The following is a 25,089-nucleotide window of genomic DNA, read 5'->3' as shown; positions in this document are numbered from 1 at the left end:
TTATTGTTGTTGGTCTGACTTAAATCAATTTTTGAACCTTATAAATTCTTATCTAAATAGTTACTCATGTGGAATTATGTTGGTGACATTTTGACTTTTAAAATTAGAAAGTTGCCTATAATTAAACATGTTAACATCATTTAGGTATAAAGGCTCGATGATGTTATTTCTGGTAGTATAGTTAGGCTTTTAACCTTGTAAAACCTTCACTATAAGAACTTTAACTATAAGATCTGAGAGCATTTATTCAAACATAAATTTATTTTTTTAGTTGATTTTATTGTAATTTTAGTGTTTGTAAGTGTAATAAAATTAACTTCATTTATAAATTTTTTGTTTTAGTATTTGTAATGTTATTCAAGTTTCAAATCTTTAATAAGTTCATCATTTCAACTAATATCTTTTTATTTTAAATTTCAAGTTAAGTTATACTTAAATTATTAGTCAATTTTCACATTAAAAGTAAATTAGATTTATGAATATTTTAACTAAATTTATATAATTTAATAAAATCATGTTCAATAAGAAAATATTTAAATTTAATTTAGTGATTATAAATAAAATTTATAATATAAGAATTATAAATAATATAAAGAATTTGAATTAATATAAAAATCAAATTTATAATATTCAAATTATAATGTAAGAATTATAAAAAATATAAAGAATTGTAATTAATATAAAACTAAATTTAGTTATCATAAGTTTATTATAAATTTAAAATAACATAATTATATTAATTGTAACTTATTACTTATAAGTCAGTATAATATCAAATTACTTTAACGTGTCATATCATTTACAAGTTGAGTCAATTACAGGTCAGGTTCATAACATGTCAGGTTGAAAACAGGTCGGGTAATACCAGTTATTTACCAGGTCACTCTCGGGTTCGGGTATCATATTTCCGGTTAAATTCGGGTTCAGGTCGTTTTTCAGGTCGGATGCAGGTCGGGTTCAGATCCACAATTTCCAGGTCCAACTCGGGTTCAGGTCAACACCAGTTCCGACTCAAGTCGGTTTCGGATCATCACAGCGCATGTCAAAAACAATTTTAACTCGAGTCGGTTTTACAGGTGGAGTGAGTTTTTTACACCCCTACGTGTGACATCCATTACTTGAAATCACTAGTACTGTGTGATCATGTAATTTGCATATAAAACTTTTGAGTATTTCGTATCTTCTAAGCAAAAGCTAAAAGTTCACATTATTGCAATATATTAATAGCCATTTGAATTCTGTTTGGTGCACAATTTAATATCTATTATACTTAAATTCTAGATTTAATCCCTATAATTTAATATAATTGAGTCTTTTGTTTCTATAGCATCATTAAATAGTTTAAATATGTAATATTATTAATTATTTCAAATAAAATAATAATGCGAATTTTTTTTATAAATATTAGAGTTAATTGTATATATATCTTCAAACTATGATTCTCATTTTAAATTGAACCTTCAATTCTTAATATTCTAATTTCATCTTCAAATTTTGTCTCTCATTTTAAAATAGTCCTCAAACTTTTGAATATTCCAAATTCATCTAAAAATTAGAACTCGCATTCCAAATTGGTCCCCGAACTTTTGCACACTCCAATAACATCCCCAAAATCATTCAAAAGCTTGGAGACTAATATAAAATAAAAATCATAATTTAAGGATGAATTTAAAATATTTAAAAATTTCAAGACCAAGTTAGAATAATAGTTATAATTTGAGAATGTATGGTATAACTACTCTAAACATTACATCTATAATAAAAAGATTCATGTTAGCACGAACCAAGTTGCTTCAGTGGTTAAATGAATGCTTGTTACTTCTAGAGGTCATGGGTTCGAACACAAGCGAATGCAGGGTATTTGAGCATTCATTGTCAAATGATTAAAAGTCTTTAAAACATATACCACAACTTATAAATTACCCTAAATTAATAAAAGATCTATGTCAATTTTTAATAGTCAGGGACACAACAAAAACAACAACTTAGAGTTGATGGATCATTTTATAACTTTTGATAGTCAAATGACTCAATAAAACAACATCATATAATCGTAAGATCATTTATATACTTTTCCTTTAATTGAAATAATCCATGTTTTATTTATGTAGAGTAATTAAAGACGTTACAAAAGTATATAAATCAGATTAGACCAGATTAAATATTGAAACTAGACCCTAAGATTGATCATAAAATCATGTTTGTTTGTTTTTTTGGTTCCCTCCAATTTGAAGGTTTCACCTTGACTAATCTGGATCGACCCGGGTCGTACACCTAACTTTGGTGGGTGAGCCTCCCAACAGAGATTTTCTGCATACATAAGGACTCGAACCGGAGACATTGCTTAAATAATATCAAGTTGCTTACCACTTGAACCAACCCTCTTTGGTGATCATAAAATCATGTTTTAATCGCAAAATGAACCATTTGTATATAACCCCATTTCAAAACCGTTTTCCTTTTCTCCTTCTTCGGTTATTCTCACTAAGTTGAATAGTTATAAGATTTAAATAAACTAAACAACACAAAAGGGATCAAATCAAAATAATTTTAAATTTTGAGGTTGAAATTAATACAAAAATATACTAAATTATACTCATTTAAAAAGTTATGGGCCAAATAATAAATAGAAATAAGTAATAAGTATGGGTTAATTTCATATGCAAATAAAATGTAGATGACTAAATTGAACAAATATGAAATTACAAATAAAAATTTAAATAAATTAAACAACACAAAAGGGATCAAATATGAAAAATATTGTAAAATGGACTAAATTGCATTCATTTTAAAAGTTGAGAAAAACATTAAAATAACTAATATATATATATATATATAAACTATATAGTTTATATATAAAGTATATGTATTATATATATAAACTATATAGTTTATATATATATTATGTATAAACTATATATACCATGTATAAACTATAATACTATATAGTTTATATATGAACTATTGAACTATATAGAACCTACATAGTTTATATAAATTATATATGAATTATATATAAACTATACAATTATATTTATATATATATAATTATAAATAATATATTGTATAAATTATATAGTTTATTAATATAAACTATATAGTTTATATATATATATATATATATATATATATATATATATATATATATATATATATATATATATATATATATATATGGTTTAGGGTTTAGGGTTTAAATATTCAGGTTTAAGTACTAGGATTTAGGGTGTATATTTATATTTATATAAACTACATACTATAATTTATATTTATATACTATTTATATACTATTATATAAACTATAGTTTATATTTATATATTATATATAAACTATAGTTTACATATGAACTATATATATAATAAAGTTGATATTTATATATGAACTATATTTTACATATAAACTATATAGTTTATATACTAACTATAGTTTACATATGAACTATATATATATAAACTATATAGTTTACATATGACCTATATATATATATATATATACTATAGTTGATATTTATATACTATATAGTTTACATATGACCTATATATATATACTATAGTTTATATTTATATACTATATATTATATATATAAACTATATATACTATATAGAAACTACATAGTTTATATATAAATTATATATGAATTATATATAAACTATACAATTTATATTTATATATTATGTATAATTATAAATAATATATATTGTATAAATTATAGAGTATATATATATATATAGTAATATGGTTCAAGGTTCAAGGTTTAGGGTTTATATTGATATTGATATTGATATTGATATTGTATATAAACTATACAATTTATATTTATATATTATGTATAATTATAAATAATATATATTGTATAAATTATAGAGTATATATATATATAGTAATATATTTTAGGGTTTAGGGTTTATATTTATATTGATATTGTATATAAACTATACAATTTATATTTATATATTATGTATAATTATAAATAATATATATTGTATAAATTATATAGTTTATATATATATATATATAGTAATATGATTAAGGGTTTAGAGTTTATATTTATATTGATATTTGTATTTGTATCTGTATCTATATCTGTATCTGTATCTATATTTTATTCATATTCGTATTCGTATTACAATGATGCTTGCTGAATTGATGCAATGATGCTTGTTGAATTGGTACATTGATGCTTGCCGGTTGCTACTATCTATTACTCACTAATGCCCTGTAAATTATTGTTGTTGGTCTGACTTAAATCAATTTTTGAACCTTATAAATTCTTATCTAAATAGTTACTCATGTGGAATTATGTTGTTGACATTTTGACTTTTAAAATTAGAAAGTTGCCTATAATTAAACATGTTAACATCATTTAGGTATAAAGGCTCGATGATGTTATTTCTGGTAGTATAGTTAGGCTTTTAACCTTGTAAAACCTTCACTATAAGAACTTTAACTATAAGATCTGAGAGCATTTATTCAAACATAAATTTATTTTTTTAGTTGATTTTATTGTAATTTTAGTGTTTGTAAGTGTAATAAAATTAACTTCATTTATAAATTTTTTGTTTTAGTATTTGTAATGTTATTCAAGTTTCAAATCTTTAATAAGTTCATCATTTCAACTAATATCTTTATATTTTAAATTTCAAGTTAAGTTATACTTAAATTATTAGTCAATTTTCACATTAAAAGTAAATTAGATTTATGAATATTTTAACTAAATTTATATAATTTAATAAAATCATGTTCAATAAGAAAATATTTAAATTTAATTTAGTGATTATAAATAAAATTTATAAAATAAGAATTATAAATAATATAAAGAATTTGAATTAATATAAAAATCAAATTTATAATATTCAAATTATAATGTAAGAATTATAAAAAATATAAAGAATTGTAATTAATATAAAAACTAAATTTAGTTATCATAAGTTTATTATAAATTTAAAATAACATAATTATATTAATTGTAACTTATTATTTATAAGTCAGGATAATATCAAATTACTTTAACAACGTGTCATATCATTTACAAGTTGAGTCAATTACAGGTCAGGTTCATAACATGTCAGGTTGAAAACAGATCGGGTAATATCAGTTATTTACCAGGTCACTCTCGGGTTCGGGTATCATATTTTCGGTTAAATTCGGGTTCATGTTGTTTTTCAGGTCGGATGCAGGTCGGGTTTAGATCCACAATTTCCAGGTCCAACTCGGGTTCAGGTCAACACCAGTTCCGACTCAAGTCGGTTTCGGATTATCACAGCGCATGTCAAAAACAATTTTAACTCGAGTCGGTTTTACAGGTCGAGTGAGTTTTTTACACCCCTACGTGTGACATCCATTACTTGAAATCACTAGTACTGTGTGATCATGTAATTTGCATATAAAACTATTGAGTATTTCGTATCTTCTAAGCAAAAGCTAAAAGTTCACATTATTGCAATATATTAATAGCCATTTGAATTCTGTTTGGTGCACAATTTAATATCTATTATACTTAAATTCTAGATTTAATCCCTATAATTTAATATAATTGAGTCTTTTGTTTCTATAGCATTATTAAATAGTTTAAATATGTAATATTATTAATTATTTCAAATAAAATAATAATGCGATTTTTTTTTTATAAATATTAGAGTTAATTGTATATATATCTTCAAACTATGATTCTCATTTTAAATTGAACCTTCAATTCTTAATATTCTAATTTCATCTTCAATTTTGTCTCTCATTTTAAAATAGTCCTCAAACTTTTGAATATTCCAAATTCATCTAAAAATTAGAACTCGCATTCCAAATTGGTCCCCGAACTTTTGCACACTCCAATAACATCCCCAAAATCATTCAAAAGCTTGGAGACTAATATAAAATAAAAATCATAATTTAAGGATGAATTTAAAATATTTAAAAATTTCAAGACCAAGTTAGAATAATAGTTATAATTTGAGAATGTATGGTATAACTACTCTAAACATTACATCTATAATAAAAAGATTCATGTTAGCACGAACCAAGTTGCTTCAGTGGTTAATGCTTGTTTCTTTAGAGGTCATGGGTTCGAGCAGGGTATTGAGCATTCATTGTCAAATGATTAAAAGTCTTTAAAACGTATACCACAACTTATAAATTACCCTAAATTAATAAAAGATCTATGTCAATTTTTAATAGTCAGGGACACAACAAAAACAACAACTTAGAGTTGATGGATCATTTTATAACTTTTGATAGTCAAATGACTCAATAAAACAACATCATATAATCGTAAGATCATTTATATACTTTTCCTTTAATTGAAATAATCCATGTTTTATTTATGTAGAGTAATTAAAGACGTTACAAAAGTATATAAATCAGATTAGACCAGATTAAATATTGAAACTAGACCCTAAGATTGATCATAAAATCATGTTTGTTTGTTTTTTTTGGTTCCCTCCAATTCGAAGGTTTCACCTTGACTAATCTAGATCGACCCGGGTCGTACACCTAATTTTGGTGGGTGAGCCTCCCAACAGAGATTTTCTGCATACATAAGGACTCGAACCGGAGACATTGCTTAAACAATATCAAGTTGCTTACCACTTGAACCAACCCTCTTTGGTGATCATAAAATCATGTTTTAATCGCAAAATGAACCATCTGTATATAACCCCCATTTCAAAACCGTTTTTCCTTTTCTCCTTCTTCGGTTATTCTCACTAAGTTGAATAGTTATAAGATTTAAATTCGATGTACAGATAATGTATAAAAAAATTAAATAATAATATATTATTAAAAATGAAACTGAATGTTTATTTTAATAAACAAATACTATATTATCATATAATTCATAATTTATAAAATTATACACAGTAAATCATCGAAAAATAAAAGGAAATTGTGAACAGAGGGTAGCTATAGGTTAGGAATTTTAGAGGAAATGGAACGGCGGGTGAGGATGCGAAAATTAAGGAGAAATTGGTGGGACATTGAACAATGACATTTTGCTGCTCTCTCCATGTGCTTCTCTAAATGGTCTCTACGCTCACTATCCTACTTTATGCGTTCAACAATGGTTGCTTTTATTAATCTAGCGTGATTATAAGTGATCGTGTATATTTAACCATTTAGGGGGTGTTTGGATGGGGGAATGTGGGATTCCCATGGGAATGGAATCCACATTCCCCCGTTTGGTTAGCCCGGGAATCCTATTCCCGGTAATGTAAGATTACCAATAGTGGATTTTTTTGGGTATATTACTGGGAATGTCATTACCTCTCTTTCCTTAGGTATTGTTGGATTACCGGCGTTTTGGACTAAAATGCCCTTAAATTTTTATTTTTTTTCAAAAATATATTTATTCTGTCATCGAATAATAAAATTTTTACGAAGGTTAAATTACAAATTTATCCTTAAATTATTTTAGATTTACAAAAAAAAATCTATAATTAAAATTTTATATAAAGTTCAAGGGTTAAAATAAAATTTTACCCTTTCATTAATTTTTTTTTATTTTTAATTTTGTAAAAAATATATAAATATTATGAATTTAATTTTTTTAAAGAAAATATATAAATATTTTCCAACTTGTAAATATTACACAAATATATAATTAGGACAATTTGGTCAAATATACATTCCAATAATCTTTTATTCCTTTAACCAAACACGGTAATCTTACATTCCTGCTAAGCCAACCAAACACAAAATACAACATTCCCAGTAATGCTATTCCTTGGTAATCTTACATTCCCACTGGTAATCTTATATTCCGTGAACCAAACGCACCCTTAAGGGTAAATGTTTAGGTACTCTGTAATTATTAATGCTCAAACAAATGACCTTTAGAAATAACAATCGATCTTTAATTATAGAGGTAGTTTGGTGTTTAATTATACATTATTCATTTCGTATGAATTTGTTGATCATTAAATATTGTTGATTCTTTAATATAAAAAATGTTTAGGTATTTAATTTATTGATTAATCAATCTATATTAAATATTGTAGATATTTATTATAATTTCCGTCCCACTTAAATTATCCCTTATTGACTTTTGTTGGTCATTTTTTTTCAACTTTGTCTCATTATTATTTAAAATATATTGTTAATAAAATATGAAAAAAGATATTTTACAAACATTCAATCTTGTAGTTTTGAAATATATATTTTATAAAATTTAATTCTTTAAATTATTTAAAATAATCATGGTCAAAGTTTAAAAATTTTGACGTTAAAAAATCAATAAATAATAAATTTAATTGGGTAGAGACAATATAAAAGAATTCTTTCAATCTAGTTTTATTCATTTACAACGTAAGAAACTGAATATATAATGTTACTTACATATGCATAAAAATAGAGCTTCATTCTCATTTGCATCGTTAGAGTGCAAGATTTGCAACAACATCATGAATGAGGGCAGCTTAGATATGGTTTCATCCATCCATATTCTTTAATTGTAATTCAATTTTGATTACCAAATGTTTTTAATACAATTTAAAGAGCCTCTAACTGCTGCCAAAACCAAATGCATCATTTTTTTAAAAAAAAAAAACTTAGGTGTAAGGAGGTGTAAACCTTTTTGAAAAACTCAATTAAGTCTTTAAATTTCTTTTACACTCAATTAAGTCTTCATATTTCAAAATTTCATTAATTCACCTCTTTAATCAATATTCATCGTTGAATCTAACAATTTTTTTATCAATCAGTAGTTGATATTGTTAATTGATATTTTAATAAATTTATTATTTATTAAGATTCAAAATTGATGAAAAGATTTAATTGATTCAATTTCTTGATTAGAAAGTTTAATTGATTTAATTTTTCCTTTTTGAGGGTTCAATTAAGTAGGAAAAAATTATGGATGCAATTGATCTTTTAGAAAATTTGAGGACGCTTAAAGAAAAGAAATAGAAAAAGTGAAAAGGGTTATAAAAGGAAAAGAAACTTCCGTCCATAACGATTTTGAGTCACCTCTGTGATTCACCAAGCGTTGAAAAATCAAGCAACAATGACTAAACCAATAAAGAAATCAAAACCCTAAACTAGGCAAGTGGGAAGGTTGGAGTTAACGAAGACTTAAAGTCTAGTGTAAGATAGATCTCGATTAAGACACTTTGACGTTTCTTGGACGACAAAATGAATATACATACACTTCACATTTTTAGGGTTAGATCAAATAAAATCGATAGGGTACCGAGTGCGTTTATATTCTTTTTAAAATTTAAAATCTTATATAATTTAGATATTTTTATTGTTGATTTAATTTCACGCTGTTAAAATTTTAGAAGTTTGTATTCTCGTAATTTTTATATAATATTTTAAGTTCATCTTAGCCGACATGTAGTCTTTTAATTCAATGTAAATATATTAAAATTCAAAATTAAAGGGAAAAATATGTATTTTACTATTTCCCCCCTTTTCTTTTTAGCATCAACTTTTTTTTAATGATAAATAAGAGTTATTATTAATAAATATTGCCTCAGTAACAAAGGAACCTTCTACCCTTTGATTAAGTGAAGTTTAGTAGCGTGATTTTCGGTAAACGAGCATTCAGCCATAAAAAGCATGTAATCACCGGAGCTGGCATTCGCTATCAAACTCGTATCTATTTTTGCCTAATATAATCATTGATATCTGATTTATTATTGATATATTAATTTAGATTAGATTTTACAAATATTTATTTTAAAAATATTTCTTTTCATGTAATTTTTTCATTCACAATATCAAAGTTCGAATCTCTACCATTGTTTGAGGACACTTCATATCACATACCAACTAAAAAAACCCTACAAAAAAAGCCCCCAAAGCGATTAGTGTAGTAAAATAAAAGGTAAAAATTCAAGGCAACAAGCTAAGGATTAGACAAGAAATCTCAACTAAAACCAAACACCATGAAACGTCTGGAATTAAAGTGAATGCGAAAATGGTCCTAAAATTGAGGTGAAGAAAGTCCAAGGTAGCTGCCTGGAAATTCCAACTAAACTCCCAATTCACAAAGCATATTTTCTGCCGGTGTTGTTGGGGTTTGGTAGGCTATCAAGTGAAACTTCATGGGTGAAAGTAGTTGAAAATCAAATAAATTCAAAGTTATTAGTTGGGTTCTGTGTAAATGAGGCATCCCCCATCACCTATACCAACATTTAAAATTAGAGTTGTTGTAATAAAAAGGTGGGTGAGCTTAGGTTGCTTAGCCTCTACAAAGGTCAAAATGCTACGATTTAGATTCTTTGTAATACGATAAATATTGGGGTAAGCATACTAAACGTTACTTAATATACTCAAATAATCATTCTAGTTATTGAAACTTTAAAAAAAATACAAATAATCATAGCAATGTTATAATAAGTGTACAATTTTGATAGATTTAATGATCATTTTATAATTTTTGAAAGTTCAATAATTTAAAAGATCGACCTTCAATATACTTTACCCTAAATACAGGTAGCATACATGAAAACACCATGCGACCAATGAGACAAGGATGTTTCAGTATCAAGAGAGTTTTCTAATAAGAGAGATGGGGATGGATCATATAGAATTGAATAATGGATTAATCACGTTCGAGTTTTAAATTGAATGCTCGAGTTCCATCATTCAAGAATCAAGGCTCAACTCGTTTTTAATATGTTATTTTCTTTATCTTTTATATAATATATAAATTTATACAGTTTGGAAACTAAATATACCATACTTCGGATGAAGAGGGTAGAAGCCAGTGGTCCAATATAAGGGGCTAAAAGAACACAGGATAATAATTATGAGAATAATTCGGTACGGCCCCCTTTATGATAATTGTCACAACCAAAGATAATTACCGACAGGCGACGCATGCATGCTGAAATGATTTGATCTTCTTCATTCCAGCCAAACATCTGCTCATATAGTTCATCAGTTGGTATCATTACTTTGCAGTAGTCTCTAACTGTTATGATGATGCATAAAACCAAAATCAAATACTCGCAGGGTCCAAATTCAAAAGGATTTATCTCAGATATCGATTAATTAAATAAATAAAAAATCTTAGATATCGAAATGTATTAATCCGGAACCCAATTCATGTCGTTGGCAACCGTTGATACGAGTATTATACACCAACCCGGTAAGGGAGGGTGTGCATCTGCCGACTAATCTTTCACCTATTAGTTGCAAAACCTGATCCTAAATTCCAAATGACAGTAGAGAACATAAACTGGCAACAAGCTGGGATGATTTTCACAATTTCAGGGTTAGCCACTACTATTGAATGGAAGATTTCCTCGATCTAGTTTTGCCGTGATGACAGCGCCATCCAAGCACTCAGTACAGGGAAGGTAATCAAAGCAGATGCCTGAAATTCCCACCAAAATGAATTACACGAGCAATTTAAGATCCCAGGTCCAGAATAAGACAGTAGATATGCAAGAACATACCAGAAAGAATACAAGTTCATCGTTGGCAAAGGTTGCAGTGAATTCGTTTCTTCGCATTTCTTGTTTGATGAAACCTTGCAGCTGCCAAGAAACAGACAAGAATGAAGACATTTGTTTATTCCAAAGGCAAAGGTTCCCAGTGAAGGTATGTGCGTGTGCGCGTGAGTGTGCATGTGCGCGTGTATCTTTGGACTTGGGCAATATTGATGCATATTAACTTGTAAAGTTGAACCTGTTTCTATCATTTTCCCCATAAATTTGCAACAAGCACAAGGAATACATAAATTGATGATATACAAATTGCCAGTAAATCTAAATCCTTAAACCGTACAGCAAACCAAATTCTGTGCTTCGGTGACGAAAACTAATCTGTTATCACTTACACAAGAATGCAGAATTCAAGTTAGAATACATGCAAAGAGATGGTTGACAGATGATTCAAATTGGATGTGAAAGACAGTTGACCCTTTCTAACAAATTATCTCGGGGATTTGGAAATTAATTTCGGCACATAGCTGAAATTGTTTGAGGCAACATTACGCAGGACTTTAATATAAAGCCAACAAAAGTTCATGATCTAAGTCATCAAGGTTCTTGTACTAATTTTGAAAAAAAAAAATTTGGCTGATTGAATCGTGATTATTGACAATCTTGTTTGCAAAACCGAGCAACACACATCAATGGTTGGAAGAGGCCAAAAGTTTCCATAGATTCAACATGTTTAAGAGTAAAAACTGGTTTAATAGAAAGAATCATGCCTTGGAGTTCACACAGAGCCACATGCAATAGTGGTCTTTCCATGGAGCATCTTTTATTGTTGGAAACTTTCACAATGTATACTATGAAGTTCACATGTAAAGACCTTCAAGAGTGACATGATTATTTTTCAGATACATCAATCCTACAAAATCCCATTGCAAAGTTAAACATACCTCATGGTGATACTTTTTAGTTGCTGAGTAAAGTCTTCTCAATTGTGGAAGAGCTTGAGACATGTAATATTTCATGGTAGACCCTAGTCCAAATGAATAATGTTCCAATGCCCCAAACATCTTTGGAAGATGTATTTCAGAAAGGTCGCTAATGAACTACATTTGCATAAAGATTAGATTTGAATAAGACACGCATGAAAGATAAGCATGCAGAGGAATATCATTTCTTTTAATTAGAAGTAACTGTCGACAGTATAGTTGTTCATAATGCTTTGATAGAAAAAATAGTTTTACTAAAAAAAAATATCAAATGTCTCAAGACAGGAATAAAAAGTGTCCGGAAGAATATGTCAGCTTAATATATTACCTTCAAGAATGTGCATCTCATATACCTTTTCCTTTGATATTGCAATGCCCTAATCTGTACAGCAAAAAACAATGATGCAAATTAAAATATTTAATATAATGGCAGGACTTTATTTTCCCTTCTTTTAAATTTCCTTACGAATTAACATATAACTGATATCACTAGCATCCAAGGAAAACAATACTTGTGCAATTTGATGTGCTTGCTCAAGATGTTGAATCTGAATCCATTGTTCTGTAACAACTTCTGCTGTCTAAAAGCAAGGGAAAGAAAATCAAAGTGAGGAAAATACAAAATAATTTCAAGATCAAGCATATCAAGAGATAACAAAATCAAAATAAAATAAATATTTTCAAGTCTTCTACACAACAATCAAGGAAAGACAAATTAGCTGCTATTGAGTTCTGACAAGAATGGTCATTTCCATTAACAAATTAATAAGAATATCTGGAGAAAAGAAACAACTTTCTGTTTAAAGATATACATCTTAAAGGCAACCAGAACCCAACACCCCCCGGCGAGGGGCATATCATAAAATTGGAACAACAATAAGATGGGTTTTAATGCATTTTTTCTGTTATCAATGAATTTGATTTTTAAAATTTATAAAGGTTTTAATACATAGAAATGCTCAGTAATTCAGAGTATTAGATGGTCACAATGTCAAACAAACTTGGAAGTGATAAAGAAGAAGTCGTCTTCATTATTCAAAAGCAGACAGTCTACACGGCAATGAAATCGGTGAAAGTAAAATGCCAACCTTCTCAACTTTTGAGGTAACAACTTTGAGCCTATCCTCAGCGTCTTGTGCTTTCAATTCCAAAACATGAAGTTCAAAGTTGTTATTTCTCGAAACATCCCAAAGCAAACGTACCTAGGAGCATGAAGCCTACAACTCACGTCAGTTGCTTATGGCAAATAAACCAAGCATTTATTACCAATCATCAATAACATCAGGCAAGGAATCCAATAGGAGAAGCAAATGGAATAGAGATTATATTTATAACAAGCCATTTAAAGCGAACCTCCTTTTGTAAAGCCTTAAGCCTTTCATCAGCAAGTAATGACTCATCCTGCAATTATATGTAAAATAAAATTTCAACTTGCAATGTCCAAACTGAATAACCCCTAGCTCAGTACACTGTACAATTCAATCTTCTATTTTCAAATTACTCATTTCCCTTTTCTAGACATCAATTGGGGAAAGACATGCAATCTGGGAACTTTTGAGATCCCCATTTCAGGATCGTAAATACGGTTATCAATCCAGATTTATTCTGATTTAAGTCTATCACAGCTCTTCTAGATTTATTCTAGCCTACATACTTTGTAATGCTTAATTCTAGTGATAGTTATTCAGACGTGTATTATATCTACTTGCAATTATACTGCACTTATAAACTAATAAAACCAAAGCTTCTTGAGAAAGAATTGAACCTTAAGACTGGACAGAACAGACTGAAGATAAGCGATCTTGTTTTCCATGTCCTCGAGAAGCTTCTCGCGTTCTTTGAGAATAAGGGTTTTAGCATCGATCCTTTCAATTGTTTCATCGATAACAGATTCTGCAATCATGTTTACAAGCATGAAGGAGTGAAGATTAATGTTTGTATTTGTTTCTAAGCTAGTATTTAGAAAAGAAATTGAAAGCGAATTTTACCCAAACGAGAGAGGTCTAGCTTGGCGTCATCCAGTTCACGGATCAAGAGATTGCGGTTGTCATCATTTAGTTGATCTTGGGACGCGAGAGAGAAGAAAAAGAAGAAGAAACAGGTGAAAATGGAGGGAAGGATAATCGGGTAAACCGCCATTGCTGCCTTGCTAACAAATCTAGTCTTGGAGATGGTAAGAGAACGATCAAGGCCCTTTCAATATTGCTAATTTATTGCTATTTTTTCGATCCAATCATCAATTACAGATCAGGGCAGAGCCCATTTCAATATTGTGCAAGTACTCTTGAAAATAGGTTTACCAATATTATTTTAAATGTTAAATTTTCCGTTAATGATGTTAATTTATCACATATGTTATAATATGATATTTTGAAATTTATTTTCTTTAAAAAATTATTATATTTATAAAAAATTAAATTCTCTTAAATTATAAAATTTTCTAAAATCCTCAAATATTAACCTTAACCTCCGTTGTCGCCTTTCCGATCATAATCATTGTCGTTAATGTAATCCCTGCTATCATTCTAATCATACGCTGCCGCATTTGTCGTTGATTGGCAGTTGAATTTGCGTTTGTCACAACACAAGGAGAGGAATTAGGGATTTCAAGTTTAGAACGGGGGATTCGATTGAAGAACTGGGAATTGAGACTGAATGAGAAGCGGTCAGGCACGTGGTTGTTATAGAGGGACCCAAAAGATCATGTGGGCTATGTCATGGATCAAAAGAACATGGTGTGGGCTGTGTAGGATTTAATGACCCATGAGCCAGATGACATCTACAAGCAGCAGCAACGGTTCAGTTATCAAGGACGTCAAACTTTCAAATAAATAATACAATCGGTACAAAATATCCAAACTATATATGCACTATAACAGACAAATGAGAATTTTATGAATGAAATAATGAATTCCTTTTCCTTCAAACCTCTTTTCTCTCTAATTTCTCAAACACTTTCTTGAATCTACAAGTCGTTCGTGACAAATTGTTAATCAGTGCAAGTTTTTTGATCCATAAGTAAGATTTTTTTTAAAGCTGGGGAACCAAAAGAAAACTTAGAAGATGGGGGAAACAAACCCAATCGATACATGTCCTTCACCCGTTGAATCTATAGAGGAGGTGATTCCAAAGTGGTAGGAAGCACAAAATGCTTGTTGGGAAGAACGTTTTACTGATTTGGAGGATAGTTCTGCTTAAACTCGTGGCTATCTCCAACGAATCTTGGCGTTGATGGCCAAGAGTGGTGAAGATGTGGAGCAGTTAACACCTAAGAGCAGTAAGAAGGTGGAAGAAAGAGCCTTTACTAAGAGTGAAGGTAAGAAACCAACTTAAGTCACTGTGCTTATTGAACATGAGAAATACTCTTTTAATCCTAATGAACTGCGGCTATTGGCTTCTAAACCATTATTATTTCAAGATAATCAACAAAGTAAATAGGGAAATACTGTGAGAGAAGTTAGTCATAGTGATTTGGTGATTGACTTTAAGCAGAATGACATAACTACATTGAATCAATCCACTGAACTTTTTTCTCCTAGACCTAAGATTGAACTACCCACGTTTAATGGTGAGAATCATAGGGAATGTTTGGGTAAATGCCATCGATATTTTTTAATTTTTGGTGTTTCTGAAGATCAAAAATTAGAAATAGATGTAATATATCTAATTGGCAAGGTTGCTACTTGGTTCGATGGATACATTTTGAAAAAACATATAGTTTTTTGGCATGAATTTGCTGCAAACATTTGCCATCTGTTTTTATAGCGAAACTATAATGATGCTATCGATGATTTTAATATATTAACCCAAAGGGTTCGGTTGATGAGTATCAAGATAAGTCTGAAGAGCTCAGATCTTTTATATTGCAATATAGCCTTTTTCTGGAGGAAAGGTATTTTGTTTCGAGCTTCTTGAGTGGATTAAAGGATGAGATTAAACAAAAAGTTAAGGCACATGCTCCTATATTTGTAGATGCCGTATTTTGATTAGCTAAGCTGTATGAGCTCACATGTGAAGTTGAAAATAGAAAGTTTAAATATTCTCTCACAACCAGTTTTCCTAATCAAAATTTTAATTCCAGGACTATTCCTATGCCAGTGCAACTTCCTTCTAGGAGAACACCTCAAGCTACACCAAGCCTAAATAGTCTTTACTGGAATTTTTAAGATGAAATACTTTGTGTTATCGATGTGGCGATAAATTCTCCCTGGATCATCAATGCAAACTTAAGCAGCTGAACTTTATGGAAGACCTCGATAATCAAGAATAGTTAGTCGCTTCTAATGAGGAACAAATTATTCAAGGCGATATTCCTTAGGTTGAACCTGATTATGAGATATTAGTTAATGCTTTAACTAGTCAAATAAGTCATAATACCTTGCGTATTTAGGGCTGTATCAAGGGTAAATCATTGAATAGTGGTAACACTGATAACCCCGTGAAAAGGCTATAATTCATGCCTTTTTACCTAGGTTATTAGTTGTTCAAAAGTTCATCTCATTGCATATAGTTACATTTAATACATTCATTCACAATTGGTGGTGTTTTGTTGACTTGGCTTTTATTTTTCTGAAATTGATGCTGCTTGAGGAAAGTTTGCTTTGTTGTGGTGATATGCTTAAGGAAACTTATGAGAAAGGACGATTATGTTGTAGTATAAGGGACAACATTTTTTGGTGCACTAGAACACAAAAGTAGATGATATTTCAATTTGGTAGCCCACATATGACACCTGCCAGCTGACATCACACGTGAAGGGTATATTCCCTTAGGGCAACATTAAAAATGAGGGCACAAAACCCTAGAAGTCCCCACTATATAAAAAATGGACACCACATTTATGAAGAGAGGGGGAGAGTGCATGAGATAAGAAAGAGAAAAAGAAGAGACAACCACTCTTCAACCTTCTCTTCTCCATCAAGGTGACCTCCATTGTTAGAGCTTCAAGGGAATAAAGCTTGTTGGACTTTGAGAGAAATAGCAGCGCTTAGGGCGACTAACAGTGTCCACTGTAGCTCTCGGCTTGGGAGTCTTATTCCTTCCTTTTGTTACTTTTATTTCCTCTATTTATTTCTGAAATGGGTTATATTAAACAAATGATTATGGATGCTTGTTACCCAGCCATGAATTATCTTAAGTTGGCTTGGGTTTACTTTGGATGACTACATTTTCCTTTTGATGAATGTAATAGAAATTTTCAATTTACCTTCATGCTTTGTTCACTATTTTATTGCTTGGATATGTAAGAGCTTTCAAGAGATAGCCTTTATCTTTGTTTGATGCTTGATTTCGAGAGAGAGTTAAGCTTAAATCTACATGAACAATGGGGTAGATCTGTTAAGTAAATCCCTAACTTGCCTTAGAGATAAGGAATAAGTTTCAATGACTAAAAGGAGTGAAGCTTAAACGATAATATCTTGTTAGGGTTTATGCTAAGAGGTATTACTTAAGCATTTTTCTGTCAGGTTTCTTACTAGAGATAGTTTAGAAACAACTTAGAAAACTCTGTCAAGCATTGTGTGGGCTGGAAATTGTTGACATTTATTAAAGGAAAGACATAGGATTCCAAGATAAACCTAGCCGTTTAGTCTTATTGATAGTTTTCGTAGTGTGAGGTTATATCGTGGTCTTGTTTCTGCATCATTTCCCAATTTACATTCTCCTGCTACAACATTTTCCTATTCATTGTTTGCCACAACAATTACTTAATTTAGACTTGTTACAACACCCAATCAATTGTTTATACTATCTTTAATTAATTTGTCAATATTTTACGTGAATAATCTTAACTTGAATTCCCTCCAATTCTTGTAGAGACAATATTTACTCATCACTTTATTGCTTATTCGATTGTGTATACTTGCACATATTTGCGTATCAAATTTAGTACACCCACAAACACAACAAGTTTTTGACGCTGTTGTCAGGGATAGATCCCGGGTCACCCGCGTGATAGTCGAGAATACTTACCACTATACTACAACGATACCTTTGAATAATCAATAAACTAGGTAAAAAACACAAATTATAGCCTTTTTATGGGGTTATCAACCACCCATAGTTTCATTACTGATAGATGGTCTAATGAGGGTATTGAATTGGAGCAAACGAACCCATTAGCAATCACTATGGAAAATAGTGAAAAGTTGTACATCACAGCTAAAAGCAGACAACTAAGGTGGGAATGCACGGATTTCAATTTGAGCATGATTTTTGTGTTTCTCTAAGGGGTAATGACATAATTCTTGGTGTAGATTGGCTAAAGAAATATAGCCCTATGTGGATGGATTTTAAACATGACTCTTACCTTTCAGAGTGCATGTCAAGAGATTACACTGAAGGGTGGACAAATTACTCCTATGGTTAAATTGATATCAGGCAGTAAGATGCAAAAATTGGTGGAGAATGATGTAGATCTTTGTGATTAAATTTGTATGTTGGAAAGTGCTATTTGTGAGATATTTATTCCTATAGGAATTCAAAAAGTATTACAAGAATATCAAATGGTCTTTAAGGAACCTATTGGCCTACCACCTTAGAGAAAACATGATCATTCTGTTATCCTGAAACCTGATGCTGAAGCAGTTAACATTAGACCTTATCTAATGTCATTTCATCAGAAAATTGAGATTGAAAACTAGTTGTTGTAATGTTATCTTCTTCTGTTATTAAGACTAGCTAGAGTTCGTTTGCCTCACCTTGTTTGCTGGTCAAGAAGAAAGATGAGAGTTGGAGAATGTGTATTGTCTACAGGAAGTTTAATGCCATAACAGTGAATAACAAATTTCCTATTCTTGTGGTAGAAGATCTATTAGACAAATTGACCAGGGCAACTTACTTCTATAAATTAGATTTGAGGTCAGGCTATTGGCAAATAAAGATTACAACGAAAGATATCCCTAAGACAACCTTTCGAACTCATCATGACCATTTTGAATTCAAAGTGATGTCCTTTGATTTAACCAATGCACTTGCAAATTTTTAGGCCCTGATGAATAACTTATTTGGTACTTATTTGAGAAAATTCATGTTGATCTTCTTTGATGATATTTTAATCTACAGTTTAGACTTACCGAGTCACGAAATGCATCTTAAGACTGTTCTAGAGATTTTTAAGAATAACCAACTTTATGAAAAAAGAGTATTTTTTTGGGAAGCTTCAAGTTGAATATTTGGGACATGCTTTTTTTCAATAAGGGTGTTGCTATAGATTTTTCCAAGCTGTAAGCAATGCAACAATGACCTTTTCTTCAAAACTTGAAGTCATTAAGGGGTTATTTGGGACTCACGGGCCAATATCGAAGGTTCATTAAAGGCTATAGGGAACTTAGTAAACCTCTATTTACCATGCTGAAGAAAGACAAGTTTATATGGTCACCTAAAGCTATGTTAGCTTTTGAAAATTTGAAGGAAGCCATGCGCAAGGCCCTACTTCTCGCTTTGCCTAACTTCACAAAGAATTTCTACCTTGAAACAGATGCTAACTCTAAAGGCATCGAACACTAAAAGTGATAACATTTATAATGTTAGATATCTAGATTGACGTCATAGAGGCTAGATGAGTAGGAAAAACACCCCTCGTGGTGGAATTGGATTGTTAAGTAGCCCTGAATGGCGTTTTTCCACTATTAAGGCAGTGGAAATGGTGGAGCGTTTTCGATGAAGTTGATATACTGTCAAGAACAATTTCAACACTGCAGTACTTCTATAATCTGAGAACGCCTAACGGGATGGCCGACCACTTAGCAAAAGAGGTATGCTCGACACTGCAGTACTTTTATATTCTGAGAACGCAAAATGGGATGGCCGACCACTTAGCAAAAGAGGCATGTTGAGAGATGTGATGTTCAAAACATGGTGGTAGTTGTTTGTGTGCTGCCATTGTGTGTGGCTTGTACTTTGAAAGCCTCGGGTCTGTTTTGGTGTTGATAACGGGTGTGGTCTTTGGGTGTTGGTAGTGTCGTCTGCAGCTATTGCTTATCATTGTATTGTGATGATTTTGCTGGTGTTGTGTGTGTTTGCTTTAGGCTGCAGTGTCGTGCTCAATTGGATGTTATGGTTGTTTGCTTTGACTGCAGCTTTTGTGCTAATGGTTTTGTAATTGCCCATGTTAGTACTATTTTCCTCGTCAAGTTTAGAAGGTTTTAACGAGGCTGTTAATTTTGGTCTACCTTAATGAAATGCTTTTTGCTGAGAAAAAAATTGAAATTGATGGGAAAAAATTTAGATACATTTTACGAAAAACGGAATAATTTATACAATTATTTTTATATTAATCCTATTTTTTTTTAAAAGGGTCGAGCGAGCAAGAGAATAAGTGCTACTTGGACAAGTTTTCCATCGATCTGACAATGAAACGACGAGTTTTCCATTGTCTTGTACGAATAAGAATACTTGAAACTTTGAATCTATTCCAGCAATCCACACCATATTTTTTTTATTCTCCAAAACATCCTAAAATCATAGTTTAATAATTGACTAAAACAAAGATAAAAAGAAAGAAACTACAAGCTTTAGGGAGAAGGACAAAGAACAAGAGAAGATGGATGTAGATTATTACAAGATTCTTCAGGTTGACAAGAATGCAACAGATGATGATTTGAGGAAGGCTTCTTTGGCTAAATTCAAACTGATCTCTGAAGCCTATGAGGTTTTTCCCTTTCTTTTTTGGCTTTTTATCTATTAATTATTTGTTAAATTTCATAGGAAAGAGTTGGGTTCCTTTGTTGACAATCACAGATTGATCATATGGTTCTCCTTCAATTCAGGCCTTAAGATTTCCCATCAACTAAAAAATTTCATCTTTTTTCCATACACAAAGCTTACATTCATAGTAAAAAGTTACCCGACTTTGATGTTTGCAGGTTTTAAGCGATCCACTGAAGAGAGCTGTCTATGATCGGTAAGGTAAAGAAGGGCTGAAAGGCCAAGTTCCACCTTCACATGGTGGTGGTGGCAGCAGAGTTCAAGGCCAAGTGCCAACCCCAGGACTGCTGATGACATTTTCGCAGAATTTTTTGGGTTTTCTATTCCCTATAGGAGAATGGGAGGAGGTGGCGGCGGCGGCGACAGTGGGATGGGAGGTGGTTCAAGGGTATTTGGTAACATATTTGGTGATGATGCATCCAGTTCCTCTGGTGGAAGTAGACCAATGGATCAAAGTACTCATAAAGCTCCTCCTGTTGAAACTACACTACCTTGTAGCCTAGAGGATTTGTATAAAGGAATCCTCAAGAAGATGAAGATTTCAAGAGAAATTTCAGATGCTAATGGGTTCGTCTCTTTTCCTAATGTTGCATTTTGTTCCCTTTTGTCTTCTGTCCCTGCCATTTGGAGGAAATCCTGCAAAATTTTGGACACGAACACATTGTTGTTTTGTGTTTGCGAAAATGATGAAAGCTTACAAAGTTTACCGTGTGGTATTGTAGGAAGACAGTAACAGCGGAGGAAATCCTGACTATTGAAATCAAACCTGGATGGAAAAAGGGGACCAAGATTACCTTCCCGGAGAAAGGAAACGTACGGCCGTATGCAATCCCTGCGGATCTGGTTTTCACAATCAACGAGAAGCCCCACAAAACATTCACACGCGACGGCGATGACCTGATCGTCACGCAGAAGATATCGCTTTCCGAGGCATTAACGGGCTACACAGTCCGTCTGACGACACTGGATGGAAGGAATTTGACCGTCCCCATCACCGATGTGATTAATCCAAGCCATGAGGAGATCGTTCCTATGGAAGGTATGCCAATATTGAGAGATCGGTCCAAGAGAGGTAATCTAAGAATCAAGATCAATATCAAATTCCCGGCGAGATTAACTGCAGAGCAGAAATCTGGAATCAAGAAGTCGTTGGCACTTGGCACCATGAGGCTGGACTCCGACGATTGATCACTAACACAATTTGGGCTTTTGATGACAATTTGATTCTAAATAGGCTAAATTAAATAGGAATAATTGCAATAATACTCGCTCCGCTATATGTTTTAATTAATTCTCTAATTTTCATATATTTATATCGGTTCACGTTGAATAAAAGTTTTTACTAAATATTTGAGCTGGATGGCTTCTGATAGAAGAAATATGCTTCCTCAAGTTGATTCGAATACAAGGTTTATGTATCTCGAATCGAATTAAATTCAAATAAATCATATATGTTTATGGGATCAAGCTAATCAAAATTCCAATCCGTTATCATATCTAGTTATGAGATGATTAAATTTGTTAAACAATTATAAAACAATTATTGAATTTATCAAATCTCTGCAATTAATATAATATTACAAAAAATCATTTAAGGTAGTTCAATGATATTTTTTTATTAAGCTAAAGTCATTATAAATTATTATTTGTTTTAAATACTCTCCACCATTTGACAATGAATGTTCAATCACTCTGCTATAGTTATTGGTGCTCGAACCCGTGATTTTTAGGAATAAAAACGATTCTTTTAAATTTATCTTAAAACATATTATACTTTATCCAATAAGAAATATACGCATAGATTATAAATAATTTCAAAACATATTTAAATTTATTTTAAAAATATATATATTATATAGCTTTGAAAATGATTTTTGAATATATATATATATATATATATATAGTTTGCAAATGTTTTTTGAAAAATATATCTAATATATAGTTTTGAAAACATTTTGAAAATGTATATAATATATAGTTTTGAAAACATTTTAAAAATATATATAATATATAGTTTTGAAAATATTTTTTGAAAAATATATAATATATACTTTTTAAAAAAGTATATATAATATAGTTTTTGAAAACATATGATATATAATTTTTAAAATATTTTATTTTCTGAAAAATAATATTATATATTTTATATATTTATTTATGATTATTTATTATTTTTATATTATTACTTATTTATTTAATTTTATTTTATTTTTTTACAGGTCCAGGTTCGGGTCTGTTGAATTATGTTTTGATATAACAATTTAAGGCAAAATGTTTTTGGACTTGAATTAAATTCACAAAATGTTTTTGGACTTAAATTGAAGTTTTAAAAGGTTTCAAAAATAATTCAAAGTCCATTAGAATTCGAATTTGAGCAAAAATGTTATAGGGTACCGATACCCCTTGTAGGGGTATCCATACCCCCTGAAGGCTCAAATTCCAGATTGCTCGAATGATATCTATACCCCCATGGTATCGATACCCCCATGGTATCGATACCCCCTAGGGTATCTATACCCCTTGGCTGCAACGACTAGTTTAATTTGAATTTTATGAAGGAGTACCGATACCCCCTATCGTGGGCAACCTTTTTGAGTAGAAAAATCATCCCCAAACGACTCTAAAACATCTCCAACGGCTATATACGACTTCAAACTCATTTCAAGCTATAAATACAAGCTGAGGACACTTGAAGAATAAAGAGAACAACTATCCAATCAATCAAACACAAGAGAAGAGTTTTTCATTCTTATTTCATCTTTCTCTTGTAAATATTTTATTTTTGTGAGCTTAATTATTGTAAACACCTAACTTAGAGAGGTTTTCTTGTTTACATTTCTTATCCTTTTAAAAAGGGGAAATATTCTAGCTTAGCCCGTGTAAAAGCTAGGGAAAGGTTCTAGTTTAGCCCGGAAAAACTAAGGAGTTGTAAGGTTATCTCTTTGTCCTCAAAAGAAAGAACAGATTAGTGAATTTGTTGGAAAATCCTTGGTGAGGAGCTAAGGTAGTGGATGTAGACTTGGTTAAGAAAGTCGAACCACTATAAATCGATGTGCAAATCTCTATCTTTCAATCTCCTTACTCCCTAAACACAAAAACCGTTATGACCCTATTACAAACAATTCCGGTTGTCAATTCGAGCTTCCGAAAATCCTAACAATTGATATCAGAGCCTAACTCGTTAAGAAGGTTTAACCACCTTGAGACGATCCTCGAAGAAGCTCTACCAATTCCCGACGTAATCGATAAAGAAATGACTTTTTCTTCCGGTGCTTATTATCTTAAAGAATATCCTATTATGGATTCACAACCGGTCAACAAGCCACCCTTCTTCAATGGAGCAAATTATGCATATTGGAAGAATAAGATGATCTACTTTATTCAATCCTACAATCTAGGAGCTTGGAACTCAATCATGGAATGTTACTCCTCTCCACCCAGTAAATACAATGATTGAAGTAGAGAAGAGCAGAAATATTTCCAGTTTAATTCTATGGCTATACATATTCTATTATGTGCTTTAGGCCCAAATGAATATGGAAGAATCTCATCTTGTTCCAATGCCAAAGAGATTTGGGATAAGCTCCAAGTCACTCATGAAGGAACCGACGAAGTGAGAGAATCAAAGAAAAGTCTTCTCAACCATAGCTACGAGAACTTCAAGATAAACCCGATGAAGACATCAAAGCTATGACGGATAGATTTTCCGTGATTGTCAACGGTCTCAAGGGATATGGAGAAGTAATCCCAAATGAGAAGCTTGTGAGGAAGATGAACTACTCTCTTCCAAAGGAGTGGAAATCGAAGAAGACGACCATTATCAAAGCAAGAAACCTAAAGTCTGTCACTCTCGACGAGCTAATTGGTTCCCTTCTCACTCATGAGATGATGGTGAAGGAAGATGAAGAAAGGGAAGAGAAGAAAAACAACAACAAGAAGAAGAAGAATGAGGAGGTAGACATTGTCTTCAAATCCACCAATGAAAGCTATCAAGATTCAAGTGATGAGGTGGATGAAG

At 30.9% G+C, this 25,089-nt stretch overlaps 1 protein-coding gene, 1 long non-coding RNA gene and 1 pseudogene across 2 annotated transcripts; 1 reads left to right on the top strand and 2 right to left on the bottom strand.

Annotated features, from left to right (window-relative positions):
- Nucleotides 1-10,998: 10,998 nt before the first annotated feature.
- On the bottom strand, nt 10,999-14,552 carry LOC120214637. The gene is made up of 9 exons (XM_039212478.1): nt 14,354-14,552; nt 14,131-14,258; nt 13,719-13,766; nt 13,454-13,567; nt 12,878-12,946; nt 12,694-12,747; nt 12,327-12,482; nt 11,395-11,475; nt 10,999-11,312 (listed from the first exon to the last, which is right to left on the bottom strand). Exons 1-9 carry the CDS (start codon nt 14,502-14,504, stop codon nt 11,247-11,249), a joined length of 867 nt encoding a protein of 288 aa, XP_039068409.1. The 5' UTR covers nt 14,505-14,552; the 3' UTR covers nt 10,999-11,246.
- A 6,310-nt stretch (nt 14,553-20,862) lies between these two features.
- LOC120214627 lies at nt 20,863-22,339 on the top strand (annotated as a pseudogene).
- Nucleotides 21,150-21,954, bottom strand: LOC120214642. Its single transcript, XR_005524891.1, has 2 exons — nt 21,866-21,954; nt 21,150-21,707 (listed from the first exon to the last, which is right to left on the bottom strand). It is a non-coding gene; the product is annotated as an uncharacterized LOC120214642 (long non-coding RNA).
- Nucleotides 22,340-25,089: the final 2,750 nt, after the last annotated feature.

This window comes from Hibiscus syriacus, unplaced genomic scaffold (genome assembly GCF_006381635.1).
Source record: "Hibiscus syriacus cultivar Baekdansim isolate YM2019G1 unplaced genomic scaffold, ASM638163v2 tig00110082_pilon, whole genome shotgun sequence".
Lineage (NCBI taxonomy): Eukaryota > Viridiplantae > Streptophyta > Magnoliopsida > Malvales > Malvaceae > Hibiscus > Hibiscus syriacus.
This window is presented reverse-complemented; position numbering and strand designations above follow the sequence as displayed.

Excerpts from the sequence above, each read along its gene's own strand:
- LOC120214637 (XM_039212478.1), bottom strand. The coding sequence starts at position 14,504 with ATGGCGGTTTACCCGATTATCCTTCCCTCCATTTTCACCTGTTTCTTC. Across the intron at positions 13,568-13,718 it reads TTAAGGCTTTACAAAAGGAG|GTACGTTTGCTTTGGGATGT; the intron begins GTTCGCTTTAAA and ends TCATGCTCCTAG. Across the intron at positions 12,748-12,877 it reads AAGCACATCAAATTGCACAA|ATTAGGGCATTGCAATATCA; the intron begins GTATTGTTTTCC and ends TTTGCTGTACAG.